The sequence below is a fragment of the Magallana gigas genome, chromosome 2, assembly GCF_963853765.1.
Source record: "Magallana gigas chromosome 2, xbMagGiga1.1, whole genome shotgun sequence".
Classification (NCBI taxonomy): Eukaryota; Metazoa; Mollusca; class Bivalvia; order Ostreida; family Ostreidae; genus Magallana; species Magallana gigas.
This window is the reverse complement of record NC_088854.1, coordinates 54205102-54228727: the sequence shown is the minus strand read 5'-3', so window position 1 is coordinate 54228727 and position 23626 is coordinate 54205102. Positions and strand designations below refer to the sequence as shown.

The 23626-nt window shown below is 32.2% G+C and overlaps 1 protein-coding gene across 2 annotated transcripts; it reads left to right on the top strand.

Annotated features, from left to right (window-relative positions):
• Positions 1-792: 792 nt before the first annotated feature.
• On the top strand, positions 793-23264 carry LOC105331673 (voltage-dependent calcium channel type A subunit alpha-1). Of its 2 annotated transcripts, XM_066077254.1 has the most exons (31): positions 793-1070; positions 1480-1592; positions 1689-1739; positions 2369-2390; positions 2686-2816; positions 3996-4108; positions 4500-4612; positions 5041-5172; positions 5426-5498; positions 5686-5806; positions 6819-6895; positions 7089-7138; positions 7332-7400; positions 7601-7793; positions 7893-7999; positions 8130-8217; positions 8436-8596; positions 8852-8998; positions 10868-11069; positions 11169-11336; positions 16666-16773; positions 16966-17049; positions 17901-18008; positions 18280-18345; positions 18447-18538; positions 18623-18767; positions 19900-20030; positions 20449-20669; positions 21204-21287; positions 21825-21931; positions 22867-23264. In XM_066077254.1, exons 1-31 carry the CDS (start codon positions 1021-1023, stop codon positions 22981-22983), a joined length of 3444 nt encoding a protein of 1147 aa, XP_065933326.1. In that variant the 5' UTR covers positions 793-1020; the 3' UTR covers positions 22984-23264. The 2 variants fall into 2 exon arrangements, with proteins under 2 accessions (XP_065933326.1, XP_065933327.1); XM_066077255.1 differs by lacking the exons at positions 20449-20669; positions 21204-21287; positions 21825-21931; positions 22867-23264 and adding an exon at positions 19480-19532.
• The last annotated feature ends 362 nt before the right edge of the window (positions 23265-23626 follow it).

Here is a 23626-nt window from a genome sequence, read left to right as displayed (position 1 = left end):
ATTCGTCTGAACAAATCCTAATTCGTTCAAACAAGTAACTTATTTGTCCGAACAAATCGTAATTCGACCAAACAACTAGCTAATTTGTCCAAACAAATAACTTATTTGTCCGAACAAATCGTAATTCGTCCGAACAAATAACTTATTTGTCCGAACAAATAGAATTATATTTATTTTTTCATCTGAACCTTCCACGCCACAGTAATCAATTATTGTAAAATAAGTAAGATTTTTTTTTTTACTTTTTAATAGACATGAAGTTGGTTGCAACGACCATCCTGCGATCGGTCTCCAGTCTGTTACCGGTCCTATTTTTAGTCAACCTCTCCGTGTTGATTTTTGCGATTCTCGGCATGGATTACTACATGGGGGCATTCAACAGGGCTTGTTTTGAATCTAAACAAATGTTCTGTAATAGAGGCAAGATACACAAAAGCTTCACAACCCCTGTACTATTGGATATCTATTTGTTAATGTGTTTTTTTCGCCATTCAATGTTGAAATATATTTTCCGCGATGAATGTATATTCATTTTGTAAATGTATATACCCTTACCCGTATCTTGTATTTGATGTGAAATTCTCCACTCTTATAGTTATTATTATGATTTTGTGATTGGCTGTTTCAATAATTTGTAAACATTAAATAGAAAGGGTATGCCACTACGAGATGGCGGAGGAACGACCGTGTCAGACGGATACAGACGGAAGTGGTTACCACTGCTCAGGAAACACCACTTGTAGACGGTACTGGAAGGGACCAAACGATGGAATCACCAGCTTTAACAACATTGGTTTGGCCTTACTGACGGTGTTCCAATGTCTAACCATGGAAGGGTGGACAGACGTCTATTACTTGGCAAGTTAAACACATACTATTAAGTTACACGACTTTCTGTTTTTAAGCAGAACATGCAGCTCAATATGACAGGTACATGTACACGAGATAAGATATTTTTTCACTCAGGCTAACGACGCTAAAGGAGTTTGGTTGAACTGGCTTTACTTTGTCCCTCTTGTGATGTTCTGTGCGTTTTTTATGATGAACCTCGTTCTTGGGATTCTCAAAGGGTAAGTGAGCATGTATTTTACAGACATGTGGTCATCATATTTAAAAACTGTCAATTGAATACTGACATAGAACTGATTCTCATCAAGTACCATATTTCTGATCATTGGTACATTGCTGTGAACCTTGCAATTCAACTTGTAAATCTAAGAGAAGCTGAAAATGTGAAAAGGTATCGATGACGCTAATATCTTCCACCTAAACAGAAAAAATTAGCGTGGACCACACACACACACACACACACACACACACACACACACACACACATATATATATATATATATATATATATATATATATATATATATATATATATATATATATATATATATATATATATATATATATATATATTGCAATGGGTCCTAATCCTGTAGCTCCCTATTTGCTAACACGGTCAATCAATTCCAGGGTTTTCACTAGAGAACGAGAAAAGATGCAACTAGAAAAAGAGATAGCAGTGAATGACGGTGTTATGAATAAGACTGCGATTCGAAACTACTTCCAGTGGATTAACAAAGGAGGTAAGTACGAAAGTACCCAAAGTACCCATGTCTTTCTCAATAGGTTGCCGCCATCATTCAGCACGTGTATTTCATTGTCAAAGACTTGTTTTCTAGAAAAAGGTATCTACGAGGAAAGTCGCTCAGAAGCTGAAGATGCAGGAAAAGGTAAAAGCATTCATGCCTTCGCTTTTAGCAACTGGCATTGAACATGTTTTAATGTTGAAGAATTTCATATTTTCACGATAATTGCAATAAAAAATTTAAGTGTACGCAATTTTTAAAATTAGATAATGATGATATTAAACACATGACCAATAATCTTATTTTTGCTACGAGGTCACGTAAAAGTAATAATCTATAACTTATCATATAACACCTATATAATTACATTATGTATTAATTGTCAATATACCAGTATATAATGCCTGCGGGACATTCAACCATATTAAAGTAACTATTACTTATATTTCTTTGCTGATTTTATTTATTTTTAAATTTGATATTTGATAAAAAAAATTCGATATTATTTATGAGTTTATAGAAAATTAAGAAATATCAATAACAATAAAATTGAATACCAGCATTGCATCATTTTACTGATTTTAAGCTAAAACTTGTTAGAGCTTCAGGGGGAAACAGCATGAATTAACACAATTTAGTGATTTAGTTAAAAATGTAGTATTTTCTATATTGAATTTTAATATTTTAATCATAAATCAGATAATACTTCTTCCGTCAAAAAAGACACTTTGTCAATATATGTTTAAACGAGGTAACCGTATTGTTTTCTTTAGATTGTGACCCGGGAATGATAAGGTAATAAATTAAGCTTAAAACATTTTAATAACGACTTTTATGTAAGAGACTAATTAATGTAAGAGACCATTAAACTATTGTAAGAAAAACTCAATTTAAAAAAAATTCACGCAGTTACAAGGCATAGCACTGTTAGGTCATAACAGCCGTGAAAAGGCTCTAGAGAAAAAATGCAAAGGATATTTATGATAAATAAACATAATGCGGTGAACCTTCATTATACATTGGATAGTTTTTTTTAAGTAGACCGATTCAATTTTTTTTGCTGATTATACTGTTAGTATCAATTTTGAAGAGTTTTGTATCTAAGAAGAGCGGTGGAATCAAAAGCATTCTTTTGGGGCTCAATGGCGTGTGTGGCAGCCAACACATTAATTGCTGCAACTGAACATTACAACCAACCACAATGGCTAACTGATACTCAGTGTAAGTCAATAGTTTTCTTGTAGTTCTTTAGCTAAAGAGGGTACCAATATTAATCATGACAATTTTTAAGCTATATTTACCCCTTTGAAACGAAGAGTTCTGTTTAGAAATATAGGAAAATGATCAAATTTTAAGACTAAAATATTTGGATTTTTTCTTTAATAAATAATACCATTGTCTAGTAGTACCGAAGTGTATATAGCCGAAAATATCCTATTTGAAAGTTTAAGGTAGATTTGATGGATAATTTGTTGACCATCCAACCTCCCGAACAGAGTACATGTACCTATAGTAATAAGTATGGAACGCCAAATTAACATATATTCAAATATTTGTACCTATCTTCAAATAATTGTACCTATCTTCAATTAATTGTACCTATCTTCAAATCATTTGAAGATAGGTACAATTGAATTAAAGATAGGTATAGATAATATATATATATATATATATATATATATATATATATATATATATATATATATATATATATATATATATATATATATATATATATATATATTTGCAAAAGGCATCATTTACTTATTAAAATATACATGTATATCAATAAGTTAGCCAAAAACATGTATACCCGAATATCCCAAAAGTGACGAAGTTAGGGTAGTGACGTAGTTAGGGTCACTATATACCTAAATAAAAAACTGGCTTTATTTTTTTCCATAACTTTATCAAAGAATGTATTACTCAGTTGATAATCACTCTATTTATTAAAGCGGTAACAATTATTATGATTATTATTTTCGCGCCAGTTGTGACGTAACGGAAATGACGTACTATACAGGGAGTATTCATTATTGCCAACATTTTAGTAATTGAAGATAGGTTTAATTCAATTGTACCTATCTTTAATTCAATTGTACCTATCTTCAATTCATTGCATTTGTACCTATCTTCAAATCAATTGTACCTATCTTCGAATGAATTAAAGAAAGGTATAATTGAATTGTACCTATCTCTAATTCAATTTGAAGATAGGTACAATTGAATTGAAGATAGGTACAAATATTTGAATATATGTTAATTTGGCGTTCCATAAATAAGGACTGCTTAATATCTTTATCGATATTATTAAATCAAGATTGAGATATCGAAACATATTATACATAATTACATATATTTTCAGATTAATGAGAATTCATCTCATAATTTTTTTTCCAGGCATTCTTGAAATATTCTTTGTGGTATTGTTTGGCATTGAAGTCTTGATGAGGATAATTGCACAAGGATATCGACAATACTTCTTTTCAAAAATGAATGTTTTTGATTTATTGGTGAATATTGGTTTTACACACTTTGATGATAAATTAAACTCTGAATACCAAATATGATCTGCAGCAATTTTAATGGTTCTAATCTTTAAAAATAATATTCTGCTTATTGATGTCGCAATGATTGCCAAGCAGCCAATGTTGTATGGTATTATTTTTGAACTGGAATCTCAAACCAATGACATGATTTTTATATTGTTAATATAATTTTTTTTTTCAATTTCTGCCTCGGTTTCACCTATATATATTACAACCAGTATACATACTTTTCTGATAAGGTATATAGTAAATTCTAGTTTAATTCTTAATTAACAAAGTACGTATCGCGTGAATACAATATAAATATTCTTTTTTTAATTTAATATAAAAAAAATCAATGAAAACTTTTAAAAAGGTTTTGGTGGCAAGCGTTGTTGAGCTGATCATACGCTCTGGGGTAGGCAATCATGGACTTAAGTGTAGTGTCTTCAGAGCCTTAAGGTTGCTGCGAGTGTTCGAAAAAACAAGGTCAGTATACACTAAAGGGATTGGATTTATGCAAAAATATTGTAAAGTAGTTATACTTTTTACACTTAATTATAAACAGAGCAAAGTTAAAAAATAGTAAATCTACTGTATTGTATATTTAAAACTCGTTCTGAAAAGTTGTAAATTGTAAAATATGAGGAAATAAAAATGTAAATTGTAAAGAGTATCAGAATAAAATGAACAAGAAAGCGACCTGACCCTCTGTACATTAATTTAGTAGGACAAAAAGAACTGAGACTGTGACCGTGAAGGCAAATCATATCGCATACAATGTAGTATCGCATATTTCGCTTTTATATTTTCTATAATTAAATTTGTCGAATCCTATATAAAGCATGGTTTCCGTATATATCCTTCGATTTTTATATCAAATGTGGTTACTTTTGTTGTTTGTTCATTATCTCTAGGTACAAACGTAATATAGACATCCTAGTCCAGGTGATGATTGACAGTAAATCTTCCGTACTGAGTTTGCTTTTTCTGTTGTTTCTCTTCCTCTTTTTGACTGCTGTTATTGGGATGCAACTCTTTGGCGGCCGGTAGGCATCAACTACAATACACTTACTTGATCTATTAAGCTTTTAAGCTCAATTATAATGACATTGAGCAAAGATTCACATTTGTAGCATTTTTTAAAATTAGATTCATTGCGCTCGATATGAACAAAGGAATATATGATGGACATAAAACTTCAATAAATAAATTGAATTATTCAAAAACATAGTAGTTTATAACTTGTTTTTCTAAAAACTCTAAATTAAATATATTGATGTCTTCGATTCGGTGTTTTAGATTTAACTTTATAGAGGGCAGACCCGCAGCTCATTTTGATACTTTCCCTAAGGCTATACTGACCGTGTTTCAGGTAAAACCTTATTTGAAGTTACTTTTGACGCGGTTTCATCTTTGACCTTTGACTTTATGTTTCCGTTTTGTTTTGTTTTGACGCGGTTTTATCTTTGACCTTTGACTTTATGTTTCCGTTTTGTTTTGTTTTGACGCGGTTTTATCTTTGACCTTTGACTTTATATTTTCATTATGACATGTAATAGATTGTGACTGGAGAAGACTGGAACTCGGTGATGTACAACGGAATCCGAGCTTACGGAGGTATTGACGGGATCGGTGTATCGGTCGCCCTTTTCTTCCTAGTTGTTGTTCTTTTTGGGAACTGTATCCTTTAGAGAACATTTATTAACAGAATTAGCTAAGAACTAACATCAAATTGGACATAAAAGGGCGGTTTTATATATAACACTGTGCCGGATAATTATGCCAGTGCCAAGGTGGCATTTTTGCCTTATGGTAGATTATTGCATAGAGTTTACAACCACTTTTGTTATCATCGTAACTCACCTTTCAGGTGAGATTATTAGCTTTAAAAAAAAATCCTAGAGGAAAATTATTTTTCTCATAGGAAAAACAATATTCCTACAAGAAATTCGAAATTTCCTATCGGAATACAAGAACTTCCTTTTAAAATTCAGTTTCAGTTCCGACAGGATTTGATTAATTCCGATAGGAGATATTAGTTTCCTATAGGAAAACTGCTTGTCTGAATCAAATTCCCACAGTAAATACCATTCTTCTACAGGAAATATAATTCCTCTAGGATTTTTAGAAAATCCTATAGGATTGTCAATATTGCCTTTGGGAGAATCGTTTCTATAGGAATTATAATTTTCCTATGAGATATTAATTTTTAAAGATAAATATCCCACCTGTCAGTTGAAACACACTAAAAACAAATGTGGTTGTTTATATACTTTCTAGACAATGGTCTATCACATTGTATGTATGAATTTTCCGAAACTGCCTCTTAAGCAGGTGCAAAAATGCCACCTTGGCACTGGCATAATTATCCGGCACGGTGTTTTATATTAAATACGGACGAGCTTGATCAACACTATCATAGAACTCGTCGGGCTTTATTGGATTTGATCACCTTCTGACTGTATTTGATCATCTCATAATAATTAAAGATAATTCGTTTCTTCTGAAATACTTTCTTGTAAACTGTTTCATCGAAATTCATTAACTGATATATAATTCTTAAAGCCTCCAATTAATACCGTTAGAAAAAAAAGTTATTAGTGTTTCGAAATTTAAATAAACTAGTGTGAACCTGTTGAAAGCCCATGTTAAATAAGAAGATAATTTTTGATATTTTTTCTAACAATGTAAGACACTCTTTTAAATGTCTTCTTCGCTATCGCCGTGGACAGTCTGGCTGAAGCTAAGGATCGTGAAGATGAATCATTGGTAGGTTTGTAAAATCATTATTACAACCCCACCCCCTAAAAAACACGATTCTTTTTGTATGTTACCATTGTTAAAATTCTTAATTAACAGAAAACGAAAGACTGAAACAAATTGTAAAATTTGTATATTATTTTATTTTTGTAATAAATATATTTTAGCATAGAAAATGAAATGTCAATTATTTATTTAATAGTCTAAACCTAAGATAGACCGTAGGGAGCATGGACAAAATTCAGTTAAAAGGTAAGGCATTGGTCTCTCTTTCTCTCATCTTTCATACACACACAATTGTACGTAAGTTTTAATTTTTCTCAATAATGAATAAATAAACATAATGTATAGTTTTCTTACTGAATGAAAAAAAATTGAAAACCTCTCAAATGTATACGTCATAAATATGCTTGTACATAAAGTATATTTTGCGCATTTTCTACAGTTGTATTACTCTTAAAGTGGCATGCTTGAATCCCGCCAGATCTCTTTTCCTTTTGAATAAAACGAACAGGTAAGATGTAATTTTGTTGCACAATCATTACAAAATACTCGTAATGTTTCTGTTTTGTTTTATCTTAGTTGTGAGTTTCGATGCATTGTATGAAGACATTGTAAATAAAATTCCAAAATAGTAATTTGAATTTATATTGATTATTATAAAATCGTCAGTTGTCGAGACAAACCTAGAATAAAAGTGATATTTTGGCGAAGGTTTCGAATGCGTGTGAGCAAGGCTGTTAACCACAGACACTTCGAGAACATCGTGATGGCTTGTATTGTGCTGAGTAGTATCACCCTGGCGGCAGAAGATCCTACAACGGGACATAACTCCTTGCGTAACCAAATATTATATTGGGTGGACCTTGTATTTGCTGTTATATTCACATTGGAAATGGTGCTAAAAGTGGGTCAAGAATAAGAAATGGCGATATGAATAAATACTGACTGCTAATTACGTTTTTAGTTGCGATAATTACACTGATGAATGGTGTTTCCTCTTCAGATCATTGATATGGGGCTCTTGTTGCATAAAGGATCTTATTTAAGAAATGGTTGGAACTGTATGGATTGTGTCATAGTCGTTGCATCTTTAGTGTCCTTGTCAATCAGGTCAAACATTATATGAAACATTTTAAAGATGTTATTATATCATTTAATTGAATTTCAGTATACTTTTGGAATTATAGGGAATATTATATAAATATGTTAAATGTTAGTTTACGTTTTGTTTCATGTAAAGAAATCCAGGTGTTAGCTCCATAAAGATATTTAGAATCCTTCGAGTGTTACGGATTTTTAGAACAATCAACAAATTTCCTGGACTGAAGGTAGACTATTCTAGCTCTCTTTCATAAAGATAAATACAATAAAGAACAACAATATATTAAAGGAACCCAATAAATTTATCTACAAATGTACAAAGAAATTATTATATCATGGTTCTCCATGGGTCTCCATAATATCAGGCATCATTCACGTCTATCCTTGCTCTTTTTCATATACATGTACCTACATAAAAGTGTGATTGGACCTTTTCTCTTTCAAGTCGGCTTGTGTGATGTTCATAAAGTCTATTAAGAGTGTAGGACCGTTGCTTTTCATCTACGTGTTGATGCAAGTGATATTTGCCATCATGGCGGTACAGTTATTACAGGGAAAACTTTTTTACTGCAACGATACCACTAAACTCACCCGAGATCAGTGCAGGTACGAACCTTTTTAAATATCATTATTATGATACTTAAATATATACACAAATATAACCCAAAAAGATTGAAATATGATGTCACCCAGGAAAGATGATTAAAAAAATGAAAATAAGAAATTGCAGTCCCAAAGTTTCTTGACCACACGAAATCGATCTATATCTATCTATCTATCTATCTATCTATCTATCTATCTATCTATCTATCTATCTATCTATCTATCTATCTATCTATCTATCTATCTATCTATTTTCAGAGGCCAATATATTGACTATACTAAATATCAAATGGGGAAGCTAGAGGTATTAGACCGAGAATGGCGACGACGTGATTTCCACTTCGACGATGTATTTGAAGCCATGACAACCCTCTTTGTTATCACGACCGGAGAAGGATGGCCGGAGTAAGGGTGATTTCAAAGTATTTTCATCTTTCTCTGTCAAGATATTTTATCTACTTATTTTAAACAGGTCAGGTACACTACCTTATATGGATAGCATTATTTAACACGTGACAGTATTTTTGGCAAACAGATTCTCCAATCCAGTGAATGAGTTGCAATGCATGACGGTCTATAACGTGTTTACGATTCAACAAACGCACGTGGTATTTGTCTGTTTTATACACAATATTTAATTGCTTGCCGGAATGTTTGTACGTCTTGATTTTTACTTTAGAAGGTAAAAAATTAAAGATTACGTACCATTAACTTTGTTCCATGCTCACATTAAAAAATACTGTTGTTTTAGTTGATTAATTGTTGCTTCAAAAATGATCAGTATCAAACGACTGACAAACATACGCATACAAGTACAAACATATTTTGATAAGAAAAAAACCATCACATGTATGTATTGGTGACTTTATCATTGTGCACTAGAAATAAATACAGGTAACTGTACATTTTTTAACATACGTGAATACTAGTAGCCACGGTAGTAGAAATGCACAAATATGCAAACGCAGAAGCACAAGCTATATGCAGCAAAAAGTATTTTGTCCGTTAAGCATTCTGATGAATGTCCCTGAAGAAAATATCAACGCGTGGTTCTACTAATGTTGTCCCAAATATGGGGTATCACGTGAAAAAAACCCAGAACTCACTGCTTTTAATTCAATAGGACGTACCTCTCTTTTGAACATTGACAATGGGGTATTTAAATAGGTTGATTTAAGTCCTCGTATGCAATATTTTTTAAATGTGAGCATAGAAATTGAAGTTCAGACATAATTGTCCATATTACTTTCATAAATTCTGAAAAATCATTCAAAATGAGTTTCCAAAGGACAATTCAAAATGGTATATATTTTCAATACGCTTTGTATACACTGAAACTTGTAGTAGCCCACAATGCCTTGCAACTCATTCACTTGATTGGTTTGTCGATAAAAGTAAACAGGTGCCTAATTTAGTATGCAAATTTATGCCGACGTCACAAAATATAGTGGTCTCGACCTGTTTAACCTCATGGATAAAAACATCATTAATTATAAAATATGTCTATATTCAATATATCTATATAAAATATGTATAAAAAATTATTATCCCTTAAAAGCTTGATATACAAGTATATCAATCTAACTCATGAAAAACAAATGGACTGAATTGAAAAAACCGTTAAGACTGTTTCTTCTCATATCTAAACGTTAAATAAAGGTAATTGAATTTAATGTAATTGAAGCACTTAAACCATTAGGATATTAATAAGATTATCAAATAAATATATATCTACTTCAGCCCAGCTATTGATTTGTCGGGTTTCCTTTCAGTTCTACTCTTTATGTGTATGATATTCCATACAAATATTTTATACAAAATAATTTAATAAAAGAATAAACTTTTAATTAAACATTCTGAATCATATAAAGTGATATTATGGCTAAGTAATTATTTACTTTGATTTTTTAGATTTTGAGCGTATGGCTTTAATAATTTAATTTTCCCGTGTTTCGTAAATTAGCGGGAAAAACGTTGTATGATAGTTACGTGTTCGAATAGTTTTGCGTATGAATACATATAAGGGTCGGTGTTAAATAGTAAAGGGCATTCTAACTAGTTTCACGCATCGCACGAAACTTATATTGTTTTAAAATTATATATTTGTGTTTAAAAAATATGAATAGGTCCGATACTCGCCCCTAGACGTTATTTACACAGATAATTTTTATCAAATATTTTCCTGTGCGTTTTTTTTACGTAAATCATGTTAATTCATATATGTTTATTTTAATTATGATGTGGTTTTAAGAACTATATTTTTTCTGCTTTCAGTATTTTTGACTCTGCTGTATCAAGCGCAGGTGTTGACCAAGGACCAAGCCAGAGCGAAGACAAGCTGATTGCTATCTTTTTCGTTGTGTATATAGTGATTGCACCTTTCTTCTTCCTTAATGTCTTCATTGCAATGATCACTGTGGCATTTCAATCAGAGGATGTGAATAAAAAGAAAAGGAGTGGTTTAACACAACGCCAGGCAAGATTCAAAATTGATCAATATTCATTATAAATATTTTACAATTGAAATCAAAGGTATTATCTTGTACAGTTTAAATTTAGTTATTTGAACTTTTAGGAAAATTGCATTCTGTACGTCACCCGTGCGGAACCAGATCATTCACGATTCATTCCAAAAGATGCCTCGTGGATTCGACAGAAATTATGGAGGGTCGTCATATCCGATCGCTTTGAAAACTTAATTTTACTTTTGGTCGTTCTAAATACAATTTGTTTAGGAATGGAGGTATGTCAACGATAAGGAATAAAGCAGTATATATATCGACATTGTGTTCAACAAGGGTTGTTTCACAAATAATCTATAATCTTTGGAGTGTTCTTTATCTACAATGATTCTTAAACTTTTACTTAATTGTCATCGACTTAATCTTTATACTTCTCTTGGACTTTTACTTCCCGTTGTTGTTCTTCGAAAGCTTCAAATATACCCGCTCCGAAGGCCAGGGAGTATACTGTATTACCCTTGTGTTCTGTGTCTGTGTATATCTGTCCGTAATAAATTTGTGTCAAAGATTTCTCAGTAAGTATTAATCGTAGATGTTTGAAATTTTAATAACTCTTTGTTACGGCATGCTATATGGTGGGGATCTTTTTTGACCAATCAGACGTCAACTTTGTAATAAATGACGACTTCGTTCACTTATAGTCTAAATTTTCAAGCAAATTTCCGTCTCAAATTTCTCAGCAACTATTTATCGCATATGCTTGAGATTTTAACACACCCTTTGTTAAGTAAACTATATACGGTTGGGTTCATTTTTGGACCAATCAAACGTTTACTTCCTGTTAAATGACGGCTTTGTTTATTTATAGCCTAAAGTTTTGTCAAAGATTTCTTATAATTATTAATTTCATATGCTTAAAGTTTTGTTTAGGCATGCTATACGGTTGTATTCATTTTTAGCTCACCTGAGCCAAAGGCTCAAGTGAGCTTTTCTGATCACAATTTGTCCGTTGTCTGTCGTCGTCGTCGTTGTCGTTGTCGTTGTCGGCGTTGGCGTTGTAAACTTTTCACATTTTCATCTTCTTCTCAAGAACCACTGGGCAGATTTCAACCAAATTTGGCACAAAGCACCACTAGGTGAAGGGGATTCAAGTTTGTTCAAATGAAGGGCCACGCCCTCTTTAAAGGGGAGATAATTGAGAATTATTGAAAATTTGTTCGTATTTTTCAAAAATCTTCTTCTCAAAAACTATTCGGCCTGAAAAGCTCAAACTTGTGTGGCGGCATCCTCAGGTAGTGTAGATTCAAGTTTGTTCAAATTATGGTCCCCAGGGGTAGGGAGGGGCCACAATGGGGGGATCAAGTTTTACATAGAAATATATAGACAAAATCCTTAAAAATCTTCTTCTAAAAAACTATCAGGCCAGAAAAGCTCAAATTAAAATGGGAGCCTCCTCAGATAGTGTAGATTCAAGTTTGTTCAAATCATGGTCCCCGGGGGTAGGGTGGGGCCTCAATGGGGGGATCAAGTTTTACATAGGAATATATAGAGAAAATCTTTAAAAATCTTCTTCTAAAACATTATTAGGCCAGAGAAGCTCAAATCAAAGTGGAAGCTTCCTCAGGTAGTGTAGCTTCAAGTTTGTTCAAATCATGGTCCCCAGGGGTAGGGTGGGGCCACAATGGGGGGATCAAGTTTTACATAGGAATATATATAGAGAAAATCTTTAAAAATCTTCTTCTAAAAAATTATTAGGCCAGAAAAGCTCAAATAAAAGTGGAAGCTTCCTCAGGTAGTGTAGACTCAAGTTTGTTCAAATCATGGTCTCCGGGGCTAGGGTAGGGCCACAATTAGGGGATCAAGTTTTACATAGAAATATATAGACAAAATCTTTAAAAATCTTCTTCTAAAAAACTATCAGGCCAGAAAAGCTCAAATTAAAATGGAAGCATCCTCAGGTAGTGTAGATTCAAGTTTGTTCAAATTATGGTCCCCGGGGGTAGGGTGGGGCCACAAGAGGGGGGTCATGTTTTACATAGGAATATATCGAAATTTTTTTTTAAAATCTTCTTCTCAAAAACTATAAGGTCAGAAAAGCTTAAATTTGAGTGGAAGCATCCTCAGATAGTGTAGATTCAAGTTTGTTCAAATCATGGTCCCCAGGGGTAGGGTGAGGCCACAATTAGGGGATCAAGTTTTACATAGAAATATATAGACAAAATCTTTAAAAATCTTCTTCTAAAAAACTATCAGGCCAGAAAAGCTCAAATTAAAATGGAAGCATCCTCAGGTAGTGTAGATTCAAGTTTGTTCAAATTATGGTCCCCGGGGGTAGGGTGGGGCCACAAGAGGGGGGTCATGTTTTACATAGGAATATATCGAATTTTTTTTTTAAAATCTTCTTCTCAAAAACTATAAGGTCAGAAAAGCTTAAATTTGAGTGGAAGCATCCTCAGATAGTGTAGATTCAAGTTTGTTCAAATCATGGTCCCCAGGGGTAGGGTGGGGCCACAATTAGGGGATAAATTTTTATATAGGAATATATAGAGAAAATCTTTAAAAAAATTTCTTTTCAAAACTTTTTGGCCAAGAAAGCTCAAATTGTAACCATCCTCAGATAATGTAGATTCAAGTTTGTTCAAATCATGGTCCCTGGGGGTAGGGCGGGGCCACAATGGGGGATAAATTTTTATATATAGAGAAAATCTTTAAAAATCTTCTTCTCAAAACTATAAGGCCAGGAAAGCCCAAATTTAAGTGGAAGCATCCCAAGATCGTAAAGATTCAAGTTTGTTTAAATAATAGTCATGGGGTATGGTGAGGCCACAATGGGGGATGAATTTTTACATAGGAATATATAGAGAAAATCTTTAATATCTTCTTTTTAAAGACTATTTGGCCAGAAAAGCCTAAACTTGTGTAGAGGCATCCTCGGATAGTGTAAATTCAAGTTTGCAAAATCACAGTCCCTAGTGATAGGGCTGGGCCGTGACGGCAGTTTGAATTTTTACATAGGAATATATAGAGAAAAATCTTTAAAAATATTCTGGGAAAGTTTTCGGTCCAAAACTCAGTACTTAGTGTGAAAGCACAGGTTATGCAGATTTAAGTTTGATGAAACCATGATTCCCTAGAGAAAAGGGGGGCCACCAAATGGAGGGGGGGGGGGTAAATTGGAATAGAGAAAAATCTTCTTACAGGTACAACAACAAAAGGGGCTTGGTATTTACCCAAAAAAAGAGGTGGATAAAAATTGACAGATTTTCTATTTTTTTTAGCAAGATCTACTGTACTTAGTTGTCAAGATATTTTGATACTGTAATGCTAATTTGATCAGAATTAAGGCAATTGTTGATCAGGTGAGCGATGTGGCCCCTGGGCCTCTTGTTTAACAAATTCGATGTCAAGTTCCTGTTAAATTTCGACTTTGCTTATTTGATTTGTATATTCAAGTCAAGGTAAGCATTAGCTCACAGATATCTAGTTAGCTGTGTTGTACATAACTTATCGTCTTTGATAAAAAAAAAGTCTGTCTTAAAAGTCTTTTAAAGCTTTCTCATTCTATCTGCTGTACAATAGTTTTTGTCAAGTTTTCTGCCTTAATGTAACATTCTTTGACATTGTTGTCAGTCGTATTTTGCCGTTCTCTCTCTCTCTCTCTCTCTCTCTCTCTCTCTCTCTCTCTCTCTCTCTCATTGGCACAATGGCACAATTTATTTTGTGGCAATACACTTCTAAGTGGTCACCCTGATAAGTAAAATAATTTGAAATTGAAATATGAAAAATGAATGTGAAATAAATTTTTAACATTTTGTAACCGATATGTGTTCTTTACAATATTACAGATAAAATAAAATAATAACGATTGAAATCAATTACCCGTTTCAAAACCTAAATATAAGAACTTTTATATGGTTCTAATTTCTGGCCATTCAACCACCTACATTGTAGGGAATTCAAAATATTGTGCGTATTCAAAACGTGGTGCCAAATTATTTGATGTTTTGTCAAAACGAAATTAACACCATATATATCAGCGCCAGGTGTTTAATATCATAATAGTTTATGGTGATAATTATTTTATATGTTACTGTATCATTTTGTACAATATTAGAAATAATTAAATAGTTTTTGCATGCAAATATCAAAACAATGTATCCCTCTTGATGGAACAAGCATGACTCTAAGTTATATAATACTTTTATGTAGTTGTCTTATTTATGTGTGTTAATTAAAAAATCACATTTTTATTTATTTCAATATCAATTATTTTCAATTATCAATTAAACTAATCGAAAATCAGTTTAGTAAAGTCTTAAATTATAGCCAAAATATTTCCTCCATGGCCAGAAGAAGTCGATTCTTCATTAATTTCTAGCAGAAGCGATTGAATAATGATAAAAAATCATGTTTGATATTGTGTACATCATTAAGCTATGATTATATCAGTTTTGTATACATATTAACAATAGCTGATAAGTCATTCCATGTTATCTTTCTGTTACTTTTTTAAGATTGTCTTAATACATGTATACATGACATATAAAAACAATTGAATCAATATTTCCGAAATGGCCCTCTTTTTCATTAACATTTTCCCTTTTTTTAACCAAATAATCTTATGTATGAACAATGATATTTTAATGATATCTTAAGTGGATCCATATATGAGATCCGACATTTTCTTCCTTTTAACTTTTCAGGATAGCTTAATTATGGCCTTTTTGCACATGTCCACTTTTTACATTTTTTTCACATATTTTTCATTCAGTCACATTTATAACGTTTATTTCAATATTTCAACTGAACAAATGATTTAATTACTCAAAATTTTAAATAGTTTTAAAAGGGGGAAATTTCTAAACTATTGCCAAGACCCATGTACTAAGTTAATTCTTTTTATTGGGACATTTGGGATTGTTTATTCATTGTAAGTCAGTTTGTGTGTTTCTTGTCCTTATTTTTCTTTGATATCACTGATTTGTTTGTCATCTGGTATGTGTTAACCAATTCAGTGTCCAAACACCAGGTGTCATACATTTTATTAACTCAAGTTGAACCTCTTTAGCAAAAAGTATTTTCTTACATAGTGTGAATTATCATTACACGTTAACCGTCCTTAACTAATATTTTTCTAAACGTACGCAATTTCAACAAATTTCAACAAATTTCATTCGTCAGTTTTTCAAAACTTTTTACGACAGGCGAGAGTTGGGTTATGCTCGTCACTTACTGGGTTGCGCTCTTTCAATAAATACGTGAATTCTTTTTATCCACTCTCTGCCTCTTTTTCAAGCTTCTCGGATCCAGCCTATTCAAGATTGCCTAAAGATACATTGTCTTCAAGAGGATAGGACAAACCAAATATTCACTCAAAGCGTTACTAATTTCGTATCCATTTCAGATGATACAACTCTTTGAACTTCTAAATTAGAGTAAGCTCTGAAAATAAATAAACCTAAAATCTATCTTACCTTAGAACATTCCACCTACAGGTATCCTGACTACTGAACTAAGCAAATAGGGAAAACCACACACCAACATTTATTATGACTTTCGGACTGTCATAGTGTATTTAAACAATGTTCTTTTCGTTTCGTTTTGTTTCAGTATGAGGACCAACCCCCAACTTACTCGACAGCTTTATGGTATTCCAACCTGGCATTTGTTATCATATTTTTTGTTGAGGCGGCATTGAAAATTTTTGTTTTGCGTAAGGTTAGTCTTTTATAAAGATTTTAAACCAATACTGTATGACATAAATATATAATAAAGTCTATAAGTTATGTTGATTTTAGTTTTTCCAGTGATTTTAACATTTCTTATGCCCGTATATAGACGTGATGTGTGTGAGTGTGATGTTTTGTGAACTGTGATTTCATAACGATTCCTTTTTTTTTTTTTTTAAAGAATTACATCTCAGATAATTGGAACAAAATAGACTTCGTTATTGTTGTTGGCAGTATCATTGATGTCGTCCTAGATCTATTAAAGGTATTTCACTTTTCTTGCTTTCACTGCTCTCTGTCGTTTGCTGTCGTCTCTGCGTTAAGCATTGATCAGGGCATTAACTATCAGTGTTTCGGGTGGCTCGAACAGCAAAAAGAAATCTTGTCATTTCCTGATTTTTGGGAGTTGATTTTAATCAACTCTCCTATGCAGTTACTCTGGCAAACCGAAAGTGAAACAGTGTTTGGACCTAAGCACAAATCATCACCGCTGACAAGACTTAGTTATCGGAAATAATCGATAAATTCTGAAGCATTGTTTTTCAAGGAAACTTATTTATTAATACCTTGAAATTAGTCAGATTTTAAATGGCAGGAAACAATTTAGACATTTTTTGTAGTGGTATGTATTCCTACGCTAGAGTTTACTATAGTATCGTTCAACCAGACGATCGGTGGTTTCCGTAAATCTTCGACAAGCAGAGAATTTCTCTTGCTTGTCGGAGATTAACGGAGACAGCCGAGCGTCTGGTTGATCGAAGCTAGATTTCAATATTGCTTGGATCCATACAATTTTTCAGAAATATTTCGATTACTGATACGTACGTTGATGGAATTAATAGTATCTTAAAATATTACACGACATGATTCATATGGGGTTTTCTCGAAATTCTTTTCGGAAGAGTCCAAGTATTCATATCGTAAAAAATGTGCGTAAATCAAATACATGTACATATAAGAAACCACTTGCCATGCAAAATAACATTATCGTTGATTCTAAAATTAATAATAATCGATAAAATCAACGCCCGTCAGTACTTCAGTACTTTGATTTTTTCTTCCATTTACATTGTTATCAATTGTCTGATGTCTCTGCATTACTCATTGACGTTTTAGATCCAGGGCATCAACTTCCGAGTGTTCCGGGCGGCTCGAGCAGCAAAAATCTTAAAGAAGTTCACGTCCTTAAGGTTTCTGTTGTGGAGCTTTTATCTATCGATGAAGGTACTTTCACTGCACATTAAATCCTCATTCAATACATCTTTAAAATATTTATACCGACATTTATTTAGGTGACACACAAGAAACATCTTCAAAAGTATTTCGGATGGTAACATACAGTCATTATTAGTGTGTCGTAAATTCTTAGCATTGGACTTTAATTAATGCTCGGTTTTGTTTTTCAAGAATTGTACATATATGTTTATATTGTTGATTAATTTGAATATACATGAATCAATAAAACAATTGTATATGCGATTTTTAAATGTTTCAGTCTCTACCATACGTGTTTTTTCTAAACGTTCTGTCGTTCTATGTGTTCGCAGTTCTTGGAATGCAGGTAAATATCAGAACTTTATCGTACTATCCAACAAATATACATATATTAGTATATGTATATTTATTTTGTTTTTGTAAATGAATAGTTAATTGTGTTGGCAGATGTTTGGAAATATAAAACTGGATGACGATACCGCCATTAATCGATACAACAACTTTGGCAACATATTTACGTCACTGCTGGTATTATTCAGGTACTAGTTTTCTTATTTAAAATAGATTGCTTAAAAATACATTTTTTTTGTTGTTTTTTTTTTTACGTACGTGCTCGTAAACAGGTGCGCCACGGGAGAAAACTGGCAAACGATTATGTTGGCTTGTTCTGGTAGTCGGCCCTGTGAGGGAGATAACTCGAACACGTCATGTGGCTTTGCCTTTGCGACTCTTTACTTCATAGTGTTCATTTGTCTGTCTGCATTTTTGGTAAGTGATTGATTTGTTTTTATTTTTAGCTTACCTGAGCTGAAAGCTCAAGTGAGCTTTTCTGATTACTTGTAGATTTTGTCTGTCGTTCGTCATTTTGTCCGTCCGTCTGTCCGTAAACTTTTCCCCATTTTCAACATGTTCTCTAGAACCACCTGGCCAATATCAACCAAACTTGTTATAAAGATTTCGTAGACAAAGGGGATTTAAAGTTAGGAAAATTAATGACTAAACTCTCTTTCAAGGGAAGATAATTATGAGTTATTAAATATTTTGGAGATTTAAAAAAAATCCTTTTAAGAACCATTCGGCCAGGAAAGCTCAAAATTATGGAAAAGCATCCTCAGGTAGTGCAGAATTAAAGTTGTGAAATTTATGACCCCCGGGGGTTTGGTTGGGACCACAAGGGGGGGGGGGTCGAATTATATTTACCTAGGAATACATATACTATATATAAAAAAAAAAACTTCTCAGAAACCGGCCGGCCAAAAAAGCTGAAACTGGTGTGAAAGCATCCTGGATTAGGAAAGATTTAAGTTTGGCAACACCATGATCCATAGGGTTATATATATATATATATATATATATATATATATATATATATATATATATATATATATATATATATATATATTTACGATTACACCCTTTTCTCAACAAATGTTTGTAAGGTGGCCACCAATGACTGCTTTCATATTTTTTTTCAATTTAGGTCTGCATCTGCGCAGTTCGAAGTGATTAACAAAGTAGTTGTTCTTTACTTGCGTAAGCAATTTGCGTACTAAACAACAATAACCCTCAAATTTCTTGCTTTTGTATCTACTGACAGCAGTTTTGGGCTTTGGAATATACAAGTCAGTTAAAGAAAATGGCCGTACATCCCCTTTAACGGTCCTAAACAGGAACGAATACAAATTTATCGGATATATATTTTTATCAAAAGAATTTGAATTCAAAAAATAAAGAAGAGTAGCAAGTCTTGCTGGAGGAGAAAGAGGATGGGGTGGGGACATTTCTCTACTTTATCTTGTATACAAACTACAATTCCTAACCACGAAACTGAGGAAAAAAATTTAACCCCATTTGTCTCCAGTGAAATGAATCCGCCTTACAATTGACAACTGCATTGCAGATGATGAACCTATTCGAGGCAGTCATTGTAAACAATTTCGATTATCTGCACGCTGACCCTGCTCACTTGGGACCGCAGCATCTGCACGCTTTCACCGATGTGTGGCTTAAGTATGCCAATTTTCAAGACCCGTAAGTAACGAAATCTATTTTATTATTGTACAAAAAATGACAATAACAAACTGTCAACCATCTCAAAAATCCATAAAACGAAATACAAATTCAAAGTAGAGCAACACGGACCTCTAAAAAGAAAGAGGAAGGATCAGGTGCCTAGGAGGATTACAAAATAATTTACATTGTTAACTTGTTATAAAAGTATACATGTTTTGATAAATGAACATAAGATTAAACCTGCCTTATTTAACTTTAATTGGAGGCAAAGTGGTCGATGTCGTCTGTATTTTACAGTAATTCAATGATCTTTAAGATTTTTTTAATTTAGTTGCAATTATAGTTACTAATATTCTGAAATATTGGATTGCAAGTATACAACATGCTAAAACAAGAACTCATTTCGATAAGCTTTTAAATTTCTAATTGAATCTAGAATGACACTGGAAGTACGCCATTTAAAAGATTTTATGAAGTCTATGAATCCTCCACTTGGTTTTGGAAATAAATGTCCGCGCAGACAATTGCATACCAATTTCATGAAGATGAATTTAACACTAACGAGAAAAGAAATAAATGGTCACGAAACTTTGTATGTCAATTTTGTGGAGGTACTATTTGGCCTTGCAAGATTGGCACTGGGTTTGAATACAGGAGGTAAGTGAAGAACAAGTCGTATGCTTGCTATGACATTCAAGATATAAAATTCTTTCAATGATGCTTTATAACAATAGCTTTGTTTGGAGGGTGTTAAGGGCCCTTAGTTTATAATAAACACAATGAAAAATCTTTTATACTGTCATTTTATATGAATAATGAAAGAAATAAGTAACAAATTTCGGAGTTGTTTTTCATTTTTTGACTAATGAAATATATCTAAAATGCCTACAGTCTCTCCAAAACAAGCTCTTGACCTCCTCTTTCAAATGATGTAAAATTAAATATTATAGTTATCGGGATTACTTTTCCCATGATTTAATATATAATATTAAGAAATTGTTTCGTTTTCTACATTTCATTAATTCCTTTAAGGCCGTATTATAATAATACGTCATAATGGTTCTAGCACCAAAAAAGACACTCTGTAATCTTTTACTAGATCTTGACCTTAATAGTTAAATACTGGTATATCAATTAATGCACGTTTCTATTGTATGAAAGAATTTTTTTTCAAATTCTATTTTCATCAAGAATGGAAGGATAATGCTTATCTTAGAGGAATAATTGAAGAACAGATGAAAGTGGAGAAGACCAGACTTGATCTGATGATTCCAGGTTACAAGTTTAACTTTGTTTTGTATAGGAAAAAAGAACTGACTGATTGAACAATGGCTTTGATTAAAAAGGCTGGATGGTCGTTTCCATTTTTAGACTAAGTTTACCTCCTTCAGAACAAGAGCTTTGCATAATGATATAAGAAGAACTTTGTATTAAAATATTGGAAAATAGCCATATTTGGTTCAATTTATTCAATTTTCAAGCTCAATAACAGTTAATGGCTAAAGAAATCATATCCTGATTTTTATGTTAGTCATAATGGGGAATTTGTTGAGCACCCAGCGCCCTTGTTACTATTATTAACATCATATTGAGTAAATGAACAAGTGATTAGAATATACACTTGATCATTTCAAATAAATATTATATTTGTGTTTTATGTACATTTGTGTCATGTTGTAAATTTTGAATTTAATGGGTGGGTGTACATACAAAATTTACAACATGACAACATGTAAATTTTGTATTTACACCCATCCAGTAAATTCAAAATTTACAACATGACATTTAATTGAAAGTTTATTATAATCACAGAGACAGCTGCTGAGCTTGGATTAAGGGAATACACGTGCATTCAAATATGGCGGGAGGCTTTATCGAAGAAGAAGCAGCAACCAGCAGACGACAATCCAATGCAAAAGGTTTTCATGGGTTTTTTTTTATAGATTTTACGGTAAAATAATATAAAATGTTTGTGAAAACTTGTTCATTAAATTGTTTCGTTAAATATAAGTGGTTCATTTACGTAGTATTCCAAGACGTGTATAATTTTTTAACCTATTGTTTCATTTACTTCGGTTGTAAAAGCCTTTTGTAATCGATGGCTGGGTATTTCTAGTACATTGTGTTCGAAACGGTAAAATTTCATATTTAATTTGAATATTTTGAATCAAATTAAGTATGGTTTATATAGTATATAATCTAATGTCTGATATTAATGAAGATTAAACTTGTTATGAGTACAATGTAATCTCAATTTTCAGGTAAAAATTACAGAACTTATTAATAAGTTAACGAAATTTCTCATGAAATTCAATTTGCATAAGTCTAAGCTATTTTGTTAATTGACAAACTCAAGTACAACAAATCAGCGATGGAATCTACTTTTCTTCATCTTGATCAAATATGTGAATCTTTACTTAACCTAGCAAATCAGTAACATTCTAACTGATAGAAATCTGATTATTTAATCAGGCATCGGCATTTTAGGAAGGACATCTCTTTAAAAAAAGGATAATTACGTAAACAGTATCAGTACCAGAAGAAATCAGATATTTGACAGGTCTCATTCTCATGCTCTTTGTAATAGTGCAGTATATACATTCCCCTATGCTTGCACGATCAACAGGTTTTCATTAAACGTTCAACAATCAAATCAGCTTAAAAGTTCAATTTTTCTTATAATAAAATTATAGTCAGGTAGAATGTAGAAATTAAAGTGTTGTGTTTTTTTCATGTAAATAGTTCATCTGCTTCTCGAACAATGTTTAAAATAAATCTTAAGAATTCCTTTAAATACAGAATGTATAACCAGGTTCGCATTGTATCTAAAAAATATTTTAATTCTTAATTATAGATCATCGGTTTTGGAAAGAGCATTGAAAAAAGAATCTCAAAAGGTCTACGAGCATCTAAAAGAAATAGAGCCGCAGCAAGCACCACCAGTTGTTCAGATATAGAAACTAAACTCTGATTATAGGCTGGTGGGAACAACAGGAAGTGTCTATAAAATACAGAATGAAAATCAAAGGAATGATCCGAGCGAACAATCCAAAAGGTGCAAAGTAAAAAATATGATAATTTTTAGTGATGGCTTTAAAAAACCCTTTGATTGGTCATAAACGCTCTTAAAATTAGAAGGGGTAAGAAGAGGGAACAATGTTGATGAACTATGGGAAAGAATATGTTTCAATAACATTAAAATTGGTAATGTATGCATCTATATATAAACCAACTAAAGAAATTAAAGTTGGACTTTTTATACCAAAGAATCATGCGATTTGTTTAAATGTAAAAAAAAAATAAATATGACATTGAGGAAATAGAGGTTCGATTTTAACACAAATCGGGTTCAGAATTGTTTTATTTTTATATTGTTTTGTTGTTATTTTATTATCTTTATTTGTTATTGTCAGGCTCTTTTAATTATATGACATAATAATGCACTCTTAGTTTTTTTTTAGTTCTTTCACAGTCATTGTTTAATTATGAAGCAATCAAGTGTTACTTAAACACCAGCTTCAATGTTGACCTGCATAATACAATGTCATAGGCAATTGCATACATTAAAAATGTAGAAGGGTTATTATAATATTTATATAATTCTAGTGATTATA

Bases quoted from the DNA above. Each gene is read 5' to 3' on its own strand.
- LOC105331673 (XM_066077254.1), top strand. From the start codon at position 1,021: ATGTTCTGTGCGTTTTTTATGATGAACCTCGTTCTTGGGATTCTCAAA. The intron at 2,391-2,685 runs GTAATAAATTAA...TCAATTTTGAAG, and splicing joins TGTGACCCGGGAATGATAAG to AGTTTTGTATCTAAGAAGAG. The intron at 8,000-8,129 runs GTCAAACATTAT...TTTCATGTAAAG, and splicing joins TTAGTGTCCTTGTCAATCAG to AAATCCAGGTGTTAGCTCCA.